This window comes from Meles meles, chromosome X (assembly GCF_922984935.1).
Source record: "Meles meles chromosome X, mMelMel3.1 paternal haplotype, whole genome shotgun sequence".
NCBI lineage: Eukaryota > Metazoa > Chordata > Mammalia > Carnivora > Mustelidae > Meles > Meles meles.
Window position 1 is genome coordinate 111,080,928 of NC_060087.1, and position 13,104 is coordinate 111,094,031.

General features: G+C 39.9%; 1 protein-coding gene across 1 annotated transcript; it reads left to right on the forward strand.

Annotated features, from left to right (window-relative positions):
- The first annotated feature begins 2,363 nt into the window (after positions 1-2,363).
- LOC123935139 (60S ribosomal protein L7-like) lies at positions 2,364-3,208 on the forward strand. The gene has a single exon (XM_045995623.1). It carries the CDS (start codon positions 2,391-2,393, stop codon positions 3,135-3,137), a length of 747 nt encoding a protein of 248 aa, XP_045851579.1. The 5' UTR covers positions 2,364-2,390; the 3' UTR covers positions 3,138-3,208.
- Positions 3,209-13,104: the final 9,896 nt, after the last annotated feature.

Below are 13,104 nucleotides of genomic sequence, written 5' to 3' on the forward strand. Positions count from 1 at the left end.
CTAGAACTCATAGAGGAATTCAGGTGTCAGGATATAAAATCAATGCACAGAAATCAGTTGCATTTTGTTATACCAACAGCAAGACAGAAGAAAGAGAAATTAAGGAGTCAATCCCATTTACAAATTGCACCCAAAACCATAAGATACCTAGTAATAAACCTAACCAAAGAGGCAAAGTATCTATACTCAGAAAACTATAAAGTACTCATGAAGGAAACTGAGGAAGACACAAAGAAATGGAAAACATTCCATGCTCATGGATTGGCAGAACAAATATTGTGAAAATGTCTATGCTACCTAAAGCAATCTATACATTTAATGCAATCCTTATCAAATATCATCCTTTTTTTTTCAAAGAAATGGAATAAATAATCCTAAAATTTATATGAATCCAGAAAACCCCCAGAATAGCCCGAGGAATGTTGAAAAAGAAAACCAAAGTTGACAGCATCACAATTCCAGACTTAAGCTCTATTGCAAAGCTGTAATCATCAAGACAGTATGGTACTGGCACAAAAGCAGACACATAGATCAATGGAACAGAATAGGGAGCCCAGAAATAGACCCTCAACTCTATGGTCAACTAATCTTCGAAGAAGCAGGAAAGAATGTCCAATGGAAAAGAGACAGCCTCTTCAATAAATGGTGCTGGGAAAATTGGACAGCCACATGCAGAAAAATGAAATTGGACCACTTCCTTACACCACACATGAAAATAGACTCCAAATGGATGAAGGACCTCAATGTGAGAAAGGAATCCATCAAAATCCTTGAGGAGAATGCAGGCAGCAACCTCTTTGACCTCAGCCGTAGCAACATCTTCCTAGGAACAACGGCAAAGGCAAGGGAAGCAAGGGCAAAAATGAACTATTGGGACTTCATCAAGATCAAAAGCTTTTGCACAGCAAAGGAAACAGTTAACAAAACCAAAAGACAACTGACAGAATGGGAGAAGATATTTGCAAACGACATATCAGATAAAGGGCTAGTGTTGCAAATCTATAAAGAACTTATCAAACTCAACACTCACCTCACACCAGTCAGAATGGCTAAAATTAACAAGTCAGGAAATGACAGACGCTGGCGAGGATGCAGAGAAAGGGGAACCCTCCTACACCATTGGTTGGAGTGTAAGCTGGTGCAGCCACTTTGCAAAACAGTATGGAAGTTCCTCAAAAAGTTGAAATTAGAACTACTCTATGACCCTGCAATCATACTATTGGGTATTTACCCTAAAGATACAAATGTAGTGATCCAAAAGGGCATGTACACCTGAATGTTTATAGCGGCAATGTCCACAATACCCAAACTATGGAAAGAACATAGATGCCCATCAATAGAGGAATGGATAAATAAGATGTAGTATATAGATACAATAGAATACTATGCAGCCACCAAAAAAAAAACCTTGCCATTCGCAACAACATGGATTGAACTGAGGGTATTATGCTAAGTGAAATAAGTCCATCATAGAAAGGCAATTATCATATGATCTCTCTGATATAAGGAATTTGAGAGACCAGTCAGAGGTTGGCGGGGATGGGGGGGGAAGGAAGGGAAAAATGAAACAAAATGGACCAGGGAGGGAGACAAACCATAAGACTCTTCATCTCACAAAACAAACAGAGTGTTTCTGGGGGTGCAGGGGTAGGGATAGAGTGGCTGGCTTAGGATATTGGGGAGGGTATGTGCTATGGTGAGTGCTGTGAAATGTGTAAGGCTGATAATTCATAGACCTGTACTCCTGGGGCAAATAATACATTATATGTTAATAAAAGAAAACTAAAAGGCAACCTACTGAATGGAAGAAGATATTTGCAAATGGCATATCTGAAAAAGGGTTAGTATCCAAAATCTATAAAGAACTTATCAAACTCAACAAAACAAATAATCCAATTAAAAAATTGGCAGAAGACATGAACAGATATTTCTCCAAAGAAGACATCCAGATGGCCAACAGACACATGAAAAGATGTTCATCATCACCTACAATCAAGGAAATGCAAATTGAAACTACAATGGGATATCATCAAACACCTGTCAGAAGGGCTAAAATAAAAAACTAAAAAACACAAGAAATAACAGGTTTCAGCAAGGATGTGGAGAAAGGGGAAACCTTCATGCACTATTGATGGGAATGCAAACTGGTGCAGCCACTCTGGAAAACAGTAAGGAGCTTCCTCAAAAAGTTAAAAATAGAACTACCCTGTAGTCCAGCAATAGCAGTACTATTTACCCAAAGAATACAAAAACACTAATTCAAAGGGTTACATGCACCCTTATTTTTATAGCTTTATTTGAAATAGCCAAGATATGGAAGCAGCCTAAATGTCCACTGATTGATGAATGGATAAAGAATATGTAGTGTGGCTCTTTTTCCGGCTGGAACCATGGAGGGTGCAGAAGAGAAGAAAAAGAAGGTTCCTGCCGAGCTAGAAACCCTTAAAAAGAAGCGAAGGAATTTCGCAGAGCTGAAGATCAAGCATCTGAGGAAGAAGTTTGCTCAAAAGATGCTTCGAAAGGCAAGGAGGAAGCTTATCTATGAAAAAGCTAAGCATTACCACAAGGAATATAGACAGATGTACAGAACTGAGATTTGGATGGCGAGGATGGCAAGAAAAGCTGGCAACTTCTATGTACCTGCAGAACCCAAGTTGGCATTTGTCATCAGGATCAGAGGTATCAATGGTGTGAGCCCAAAGGTTCAAAAGGTGTTGCAGCTTCTTCGCCTTGGTCAAATCTTCAATGGCACCTTTGTTAAGCTCAACAAGGCTTCAGTTAACATGTTAAGGATTGTGGAACCATATATAGCATGGGGGTACCCTAATCTGAAGTCAGTGAATGAATTGATCTACAAGCGTGGTTATGGCAAAATCAACAAGAAGCGAATTGCCCTGACAGATAACACGCTGATTGCCCGATCTCTTGGTAAATATGGCATCATCTGCATGGAGAATCTGATTCATGAGATCTATACTGTTGGAAAACGTTTCAAAGAGGCAAACAACTTTTTATGGCCCTTCAAATTATCTTCTCCACGAAGGGGAATGAAGAAAAAGACCACCCATTTTGTGGAAGGTGGAGATGCTGGCAACCGGGAAGACCAGATCAATAAGCTTATTCGAAGAATGAACTAAGGTATCTACCATGATTATTTTTGTAATCGGGCCAGTTAATAAAGGACTACTCTCAAATGAAAAAAAAAAAAGAATATGTGGTGTGTGTATATACACAATGGCATATTATTCAACCATAAAAAAGAATGAAATCTTGCCATTTGTAATGACATGGATGGAACTAGAGTGTATAATGCTAAGTGAAATAAGTCAGTCAGAGAAAGACAAATACCATATGATTTCACTCATATCTAGAATTTAAGAAATAAAACAAATGAATATGGAGGCAGGAGAGACAGAGAGAGGCAAACAAAGAAAGAGACTCTTAAGTATAGAGAACACACTGATGGTTACCTTTGGTAACCTTTGGGACTGGGGGTGGAGGGCGATGGGTGAAATAGGTGATGGAGATTAAGGAGGGCACTTGTAATAAGCAGCAGGTGATGTGTGAAATAGTTGGATCACTATATTGTACACTTGAAACTAATATAACACTGTATGTTAACTGACTGGTATTAAAATAAAAAGCTAAAAAAAAAAAAAAAACTTAAAGAGCCAAAACAAAATTGAGGGGTTCTCAATAACACAACTGACAGATATCCTAGAGAAATTCTCCTGGATTGAAACTACCAACAAACCCCACTTCTGCTTGACAACTAAAGGCCTGATTTACTCACCCTAGAATAGGGGTTTTTATTTAATGTGTGGTTCCTGGACCTTCAGCATCAACATCACCAGGGAACCTGTTAGAATGCAAATTCCCACTGAAGCAGAAACTCTGGGGTGGAGCTCAGTGCTCTGTGTTTTAATAAACCCTCCAAGTAATTCCAATCCAAGCTCAAATTTGAGAACCAAACCCTCAAAGCTGGCTTTGCCCAGAGTGCCAGTATCTCCTGGAAGTGAACTGCTGCTGCTCATAGCGCATATCAGGGGTAATCTTACCCAGATGCAGATTCTCCAGTTGTCAGATTTGCTGACCAAGTAATGCACTTTTGTGCAACAATGTATGCCTACTGATATCAATATATAATTCACCACACCCAAGCAGCTGCAGGATGCAATATATACTCTGAATAAACAACCATAGGTAGGCCCAGGAATTGAAGATTTGAAGATTATGAACAGTGGGTCTGATAAACAACATTTAACGTGATCTTTTCTCATTACTTCTAGATAAAATTGGGTTGTCTTTCTCCTGCAAGTGGGGAAGCAGGTGTTTGTGGTTGAGGCATAACTGGTAGACTGTTTAGGCAGAGACAAATTTGGTACAGCGTACAGGAGGAAGGTTAATATACCAATGGGCAAGAACCAGACTATAAGGGGATACCAATCACAGCCAGCCTGCAACCTCTGTTGTTCATGCTGCCAAGTTTAATATCACGTGACCTTGCTCTTAGCCACAGGGTATACCCCTGGCCCAAGTGCAGCCAAGTCAGTTAAACCACTTACCTACAATGCAACCTGATGCAGAAGATGATCTATACCAATACGATTCTCCCACTTAAAAATCTGAAGACTGTAGTTAGAAATGACACTCATCACTTATCAAAAATGCCCTGAAGAAGAGAAGGATCTATGGAGGATCATGGCAAGGCAAAGCAACAACAAAAGCAGAAATACACTGAACAGCATGGAGTTTCAAGAAATAAAATCAGTAGGCCATCCAATGAGGCTAAGACACATAGAGAAGCAGAGATACTGAGAGGGAATGACAAGGACAATGAGAGACTTCAGGTAGTCCTGAAGAAAGATGGAAAGTGTAACTGCCTGGATTCCTGCTGGCTGGTATCCTTACAATGCCTGAGGAGAGTGCTATTTAAATTAGTTTGAGCTAATTTAAATTAGTTTGAGCTAATAAAAGCAGGTGAGGACTTTAACAAGATGAAAGAAAGACAGTCAATGAGAGAAACAAAGATAATGACAGAGAAATATAGATCAAAAGAGACAGAGAGGGAGGAGTCAAGATGGCAGAGAAGTAGCAGGCTGAGACTATATCAGGGAGCAGGAGATCAGCTACAAAGCTTATCTAAACATTGCAAACACCTACAAATCCAACGGAAGATTGAAGAGAAGAACAGCAATTCTAGAAACAGAAAATCAACCACATTCTGAAAGGTAGGACTGGCAGAGAAGTGAATCCAAAGCGACAGGAAGATAGACTGTGGGGGGGGGGGGGAGGGGGAGGGGCCGGCTCCCGGCAAGCGGCGGAGCAATGGAGCTCTAAATCAGGACATTTAAAAGTCTGCTCCACTGAGGGAAATCCCTCCAGAGGCTAAACCAGGGTAAAGCCCACGCAGGGTCAGCATGGCCCCAGGTCCCGCAGGGTCACAGAAGGATTGGGGGTGTCTGAGTGTCGCAGAGTTTGCAGGTATTAGAACGGGGAAGCCAAATACAAGACAGAGCTGAGGAGTGAGCTCTCAGCTCGGGGTTACCTTGAACCGGTCACAGGCTGGGTGAGCTCTGAGCGCGGCTGGAGGCCAGGAGACAGGAGTAATTGGGTGCTATTCTCTGAGGGCGCACTGTGGAGTGGGGCCACGAGCTCTCGGCTCCTCCAGGTCGGAGACTGGGAGGCTGCCATTTTCATTCCCATCCTCCAGAACTCTACGGAAAGAATTCAGGGAACAAAAGCTCCCGAAAGCGAACCCGAGCGGATTACTTAGCTCGGCCCCTGGTAAGGGCGGTGCAATTCCGCCTCGGGCAAAGACACTTGAGAGTCACTACAACAGGCCCCTCCCCCAGAAGATCAACAAGAAATCCAGCCAGAACCAACTTCACCTACCAAGGAGAGCAGGTTCAATACCAAGGAGAGCAGCAGAATTCCAGAGGAGGAGGAAGCAAAGCAAGGAACTCATGGCTTTCTCCCCATGATTCTTTAGTCTTGCAGTTAATTTAATTTTTTTCAATTTTTTTCTCTTGTTCTGCTAAAAATTTTTTTAACTTTTACCCTTTTCTTTCTCAACGTTTTTTAACTAGTTTATCTAATTTAATTTTTTTTCAATTTTTTTCTCTTGTTCTGCTAAAAAATTTTTTTAACTTTTACCCTTTTCTCTTCAACGTTTTTTAACTAGTTTATCTAAAGTTTTTAACTAATTTATCTAATATATAAATCATTTTTTTCTTCTTTATATTTTTTCTTTATTTGGTTTCTTTTTTTAATTTCTTCTTTTTTTTCTGAACCTCTTTTTATCCTCTTTCTCCAACCCACGATTTGGGGTCTTTTCTGATGTGGTTAAAGCGCATTTTCCTGGGGTCTGTGCCACCTTTTAGTATTTTACTTGCTCCTTCATATACCCTTATCTGGACAAAATGACAAGGTGGAAAAATTCACCACAAAAAAAAAAAAAGGAACAAGAGGCAGTACCGTAGGCTAGGGACCTCATCAATACAGACATTGGTAATATGTCAGATCTAGAGTTCAGAATGACGATTGTCAAGGTTCTAGCCAGGCTCGAAAAAGGCATGGAAGATATTAGAGAAACCCTCTCTGGAGAGATAAAAGCCCCTTCTGGAGAAATAAAAGAACTAAAATCTAAAGTTGAAATCAAAAAAGCTATTAATGAGGTACAATCAAAAATAGAGGCTCTCACAGCTAGGATAAATGAGGCAGAAGAAAGAATTAGTGATATAGAAGACCAAATGACAGAGAATACAGAAGCTGACCAAAAGAGAAACAAACAACTACTGGAAAATGGGGGGAGAATTTGGGAGATACGTGACACCATAAGACGAAACAACATTAGAATAATTGGGATTCCAGAAGAAGAAGAGAGAGAGAGAGGAGCAGAAGGTATATCAGAGAGAATTATTGGAGAGAATTTCCCTAATATGGCAAAGGGAAAAAGCATCAAAATCCAGGAGGCACAGAGAACCCCCCACAAAATCAACAAAAATAGGTGAAAACCCCGTTACCTAATAGTAAAATTTACAAGTCTTAGTGACAAAGAGAAAATCCTGAAAGCAGCCCGGGAAAAGAAGTCTGTAACATACAATGGTAAAAAATATGAGACTGGCAACAGACTTATCCACAGAGACCTGGCAGGCCAGAAAGAGCTGGCATGGATGCTGGCGAGGATGCGGAGAAAGGGGAACCCTCCTCCACTGTTGGTGGGAATGCAAGCTGGTGCAACCACTCTGGAAAACAGCATGGAGGTTCCTCAAAATGTTGAAAATAGAACTACCCTATGACCCAGCAATTGCACTACTGGGTATTTACCCTAAAGATACAGACGTAGTGATCCGAAGGGGCACATGCACCCAAATCTTTATAGCAGCAATGTCTACAATAGCCAAACTATGGAAAGAACCTAGATGTCCATCAACAGATGAATGGATAAAGAAGATGTGGTATATATACACAATGGAATACTATGCAGCCATCAAAAGAAATGAAATCTTGCCATTTGCGACGACATGGATGGGAACTAGAGCGTATCATGCTTAGTGAAATAAGTCAATCGGAGAAAGACAACTATCATATAATCTCCCTGATATGAGGACATGGAGAAGCAACATGGGGAGTTAGGGGGATAGGAGAAGAATAAATGAAACAAGATGGGATTGGGAGGGAGACAAACCATAAATGACTCTTAATCTCACAAAACAAACTGGGGGTTGCTGGGGGGAGGTGGGATTGGGAGAGGGGGAGGGGGCTATGGACATTGGGGAGGTGAGGCGAACCATAAGAGACTATGAACTCTGAAAAACAACCTGAGGGTTTTGAAGGGTCAGGGGTGGGAGGTTGGGGGAACTGGTGGTGGGTAGTAGGGAGGGCACGTTTTGCATGGAGCACTGGGTGTTGTGCAAAAACAATGAATACTGTTATGCTGAAAAAAATAAATAAAATGGGGAAAAAAAAAGAGCTGGCATGATATATTCAGAGCACTAAATGAGAAAACATGCAGCCAAGAGTACTATATCCAGCTAGGCAATCATTGAAAATAGAAGGAGAGATAAAAAGCTTCCAGGACAAACAAAAACTGAAAGAATTTGCAAACACCAAACCAGCTCTACAGGAAATATAGAAAGGGGTCCTCTAAGCAAAGAAAGACCCTAAAAGTAGGAGATCAGAGAGGAACTGAGACAATATACAGTAACAGTCACCTTACAGGCAATACAATAGCACTAAATTCATATCTCTCAATAGTTACCCTGAATGTTAATGGGCTAAATGCCACAATCAAAAGACACAGGGTATCAGAATGGATTTTAAAAAAACCCATCTATATCTTGCCTACAAGAAACTCAATTTCGCCTGAAGGCACCTCCAGATTTAAAGTGAGGGAGTGGAAAACAAGTTACCATGCTAATGGACATTAGAAGAAAGCTGGGGGCAATCCTTATATCAGATCAATTAGATTTGAAGCCAAAGACTAATAAGATAAGAGGAAGGACACTATATCATAATCAAAGGATCTGTCCAACAAGAAGATCTAACAATTTTAAATATCTATGCCCCTAACGTGGGAGCAGCCAACTATATAAACCAATTAATAACAAAATCAAAGAAACACATCAATAATAATACAATAATAGTAGGGGACTTTAACACTCCCCTTACTGAAATGGACAGATCATGCAAGCAAAAGTTCAACAAGGAAATGAAGGCCTTAAATGACACACTGGACCAGATGGACATCACAGATATATTCAGAACATTCCATCTCAAAACAACATAATACACATTCTTCTCTAGAATGTGGACACATTCTAGCACATGGAACATTCTCCAGAATAGATCACATCCTGGGTCTTAAATCAGGTCTCAACCAGTTATCAAAAGATTGGCATCATTCCCTGCATATTTTCAGACCACAATTCTCTGAAGCTAGAACTCAATCACAAGAGGAAATTTGGAAAAAAACCAAATACATGGAGACTAAAGAGCATCCTTCTAAAGAATGAATGGGTCCACCAGGAAATTAAAGAAGAATTGAAAAAATTCATGGAAACAAATGATAATGAAAACACAACGGTTCAAAATCTGTGAGACACAGCAAAGGCAGTCCTGACAGGAAAATATATAGTGGTACAAGCCTTTCTCAAGAAACAAGAAAGGTCTCAAGTACACAACCTAACCCTACACCTAAAGGAGCTGGAGAAAGAACAAGAAAGAAACACTAAACCCACAGGAGAAGAGAAATCATAAAGATCAGAGCAGAAATCAATGAAATAGAAACCAAAAAAAAAAAAAAAATAGAAAAAAATCAATGAAACTAGGAGCTGGTTCTTGAAAGAATTAATAAGATTAATAACCCCCTGGCCAGACTTATCCAAAAGAAAAGAAAAAGGACACAAATAAATAAAATCATGAATGAAAGAGGAGAGATCACAACTAACACCAAAGAAATACAGACAATTATAAGAACATACTATGAGCAACTCTACGCCAACAAATTTGACAATCTGGAAGAAATGGATGCATTCCTAGAGACATACAATCTACCACAACTGAACCAGGAAGAAATAAAAAACCTGAACAGATCCATAACCAGTAAGGAGATTGAAACAGTCATCAAAAATCTCCAAACAAACAAAAGCCCAGGGCCAGATGACTTCCCAGGGGAATTCTACAAAACATTTACAGAAGAACTAATTCCTATTCTCCTGAAGCTGTTCCAAAAAATAGAAATGGAAGGAAAACTTCCAAACTCATTTTATGAGGCCAGCATCACCTTGATCCCAAACCAGACAAGGATCCCATCTAAAAAGAGAACTACAGACCAATAACCTTGATGAACACAGATGCAAAAATTCTCACCAAAATACTAGCCAATAGGATTCAATAGTACGTTAAAAGGATTATTCACCACGACCAAATGGGATTTATTCCAGGGCTGCAATATTGGTTCAACATCTGCAAATCAATCAATGTGATACAATACATCAATAAAAGAAAGAACAAGAACCATATGATACTCTCAATAGATGCTGAAAAAGCATTTGACAAAGAACAGCATCCCTTCCTGATTAAAACTCTTCAAAGTGTAGGGATAGAGGGCACATACCTCAATATTATCAAAGCCATCTATGAAAAACCCACTGCAAATATCATTCTCAATGGAGAAAAACCGAAATCTTTTCCCCTAAGGTCAGGAACACAGCAGGGATGTCCATTATCACCACTGCTATTGAACATAGTACTAGAAGTTCTAGTCTCAGCAATCAGACAACAAAAGGAAATTAAAGGCATCCAAATCGGCAAAGAAGAAGTCAAACTATTACTCTTCACAGATGATAAGAAACTATATGTGGAAAACCCAAAAGACTCCACTCCAAATCTGCTAGAACTTGTACAGGAATTCAGTAAAGTGTCAGGATATAAAATCAATGCACAGAAATCAGTTGCATTTCTGTACACCAACAACAAGACAGAAGAAAGAGAAATTAAGGAGTCAATCCCATTTACAATTGCACCCAAAACTATAAGATACCTAGGAATAAACTTAACCAAAGAGGCAAAGAATCTATACTCAGAAAACTATAAAGTACTCATGAAAGAAATTGAGGAAGACACAAAGAAATGGAAAAATGTTCCATGCTCCTGGATTGAAAGAACAAATATTGTGAAAATGTCTATGCTACCTAAAGCTATCTACACATTTAATGCAATCCCTATCAAAATCCCATCCTTTTTTCTCAAAGAAATGGAACAAATAATCCTAAAATTTATATGGAACCAGAAAAGACCTCGAATAGCCAAAGGAATATTGAAAAAGAAAGCCAAAGTTGGTGGCATCACAATTCTGGACTTCATCTCTATTACAAAGCTGTCATCATCAAAACAGCATGGTAATGGCACAAAAACAGACACATAGATCAATGGAATAGAATAGAGAGCCCAGAAATAGATTGTCAACTCCATGGTCAACTAATCTTCGACAAAGCAGGAAAGAATGTCCAATGGAAAAACGACAGCCTCTTCAATAAATTGTGTTGGGAAAATTGGACAGCCACATGCAGAAAAATGAAATTGGACCATTTCCTTACACAAAACACAAAAATAGACTCAAAATGGATGAAGGACCTCAATGTGAGAAAGGAATCCATCAAAATCCTTGAGGAGAACAGAGAACCTCTTCGACCTCTGCCGCAGCAATGTCTTCCTAGGAACATTGCCAAAGGCAAGGGAAGCAAGGACAAAATTGAACTATTGGGATTTCATCAAGATCAAAAGCTTTTGCACAGCAAAGGAAACAGTAAACAAAACCAAAAGACAACTGACAGAATGGGAGAAGAAATTTGCAAACAACATATCAGGCAAAGGGCTAGTGTCCAAAATCTATAAACAACTTAGCAAACTCAACACCCAAAGAACAAATAATCCAGTCAAGAAATGGGCAGAGGACATGAACAAGTATTTCTGCAAAGAAGACATCCAGATGGCCAACAGACACATGAAAAAGTGCTCCACATCACTCGGCATCAGGGAAACACAAATCAAAACCACAATGAGGGGCACCTGGATGGCTCAGCGGGTTAAAGCCTCTGCCTTCGGCTCAGGTCATGATCCTAGGGTCCTGGGATCGAGCCCTGCATCAGGCTCTCTGCTTAGCTGGAGCCTGGTTCCTTCTTTCTCTCCCTGCCTGCCTCTCTGCCTACTTGTGATCTCTATCTGTCAAATAAATAAATCTTATAAAAAAACACAATGAGATATCACCTCACACCAGTCAGAATGGCTAAAATTAACAAGTCAGGAAATGACAGATGCTGGTGAGGATGTGGAGGAAAGGGAACCCTCCTACACTGTTGGTGGGAATACAAGCTGGTGCAACCACTCTGGAAAACAGCATGGAGGTTCCTCAAAATGTTGAAAATAGAACTACCCTATGACCCAGCTTTTGCACTACTGGGTATTTACCCTAAAGATACAAACATAGTGATCCGAAGGGGCACGTGCACCCGAATGTTTATAGCAGCAATGTCCACAATAGCCAAACTATGGAAAAAACCTAGATGTCCATCAACAGATGAATGGATAAAGAAGATGTGGTATATATACACAATGGAATACTATGCAGCCATCAAAAGAAATGAAATCTTGCCATTTGCGATGACGTGGATGGAACTAGAGGGTATCATGCTTAGTGAAATAAGTCAATCAGAGAAAGACAACTATCATGATCTTCCTGATATGAGGAAGTGAAGATGCAACATGGGGGGTTAGGGGGAGTAGGAGAATAAAGGAAACAAGATGGGATTGGGAGGGAGACAAACCATAAGTGACTCTTAATCTCACAAAACAAGCTGGGTGTTGCTGGGGAGAGGGGGTTGGAGAGGGGGGTGGGGTTATGGACATTGGGGAGGGTATGTGGTATGATGAGTGCTATGAAGTGTGTAAACCTGGTGATTCACAGACCTGTACCCCTGGGGATAAAAATACATTATATGTTTATAAAAAAATAAAAAATAAATAAGGAAAAGGAAAAAAAAGATATAATCTTGACAAAAAAAAAGAGACAGAGAATGAAAGTCCTAGTGATGTTCAGCTTAAAGGGCATTCTATGAGAAAAGTGGTCAAGGCTACAATTCATTCCCCCAGGAGTTTATTCTAACGTCCAAACAAGTGAAGAAAAAGTGAATAAAGGCATACATGAATAAATAATAAATATATTTTGGATAAATACCTTAAGTTAATGACATTTGTCAGAATAGACAGAGGTGACTTTGGTCAAAGTTCAGTAGCAGAAAGAGCAACAAAATTTCAGAGATCAAATCACTATGAGAGTAGAAAGAGATGGCACTGGTGAGCCAGCCCTTGCCCCAAGACAGGTAGTCAGAAAGGAACAGGATTGGATCTGTGCATTGGCAAACCCAGCAACCAATCACATGTCAGCTCTTCTGGTGTCCTGAAGAAAAGTTCATGTTTCTAAAGAGCTCAGGTGTTTTCATTCCAGACCAGTTTTTGCTAGAGCACTTTTATTCAGTGGTGGTCTGGGTTGGACCACAGTAAGAGGCCAGAGAAGTGATGTGAGTGGCAGTGTTCTGCCCT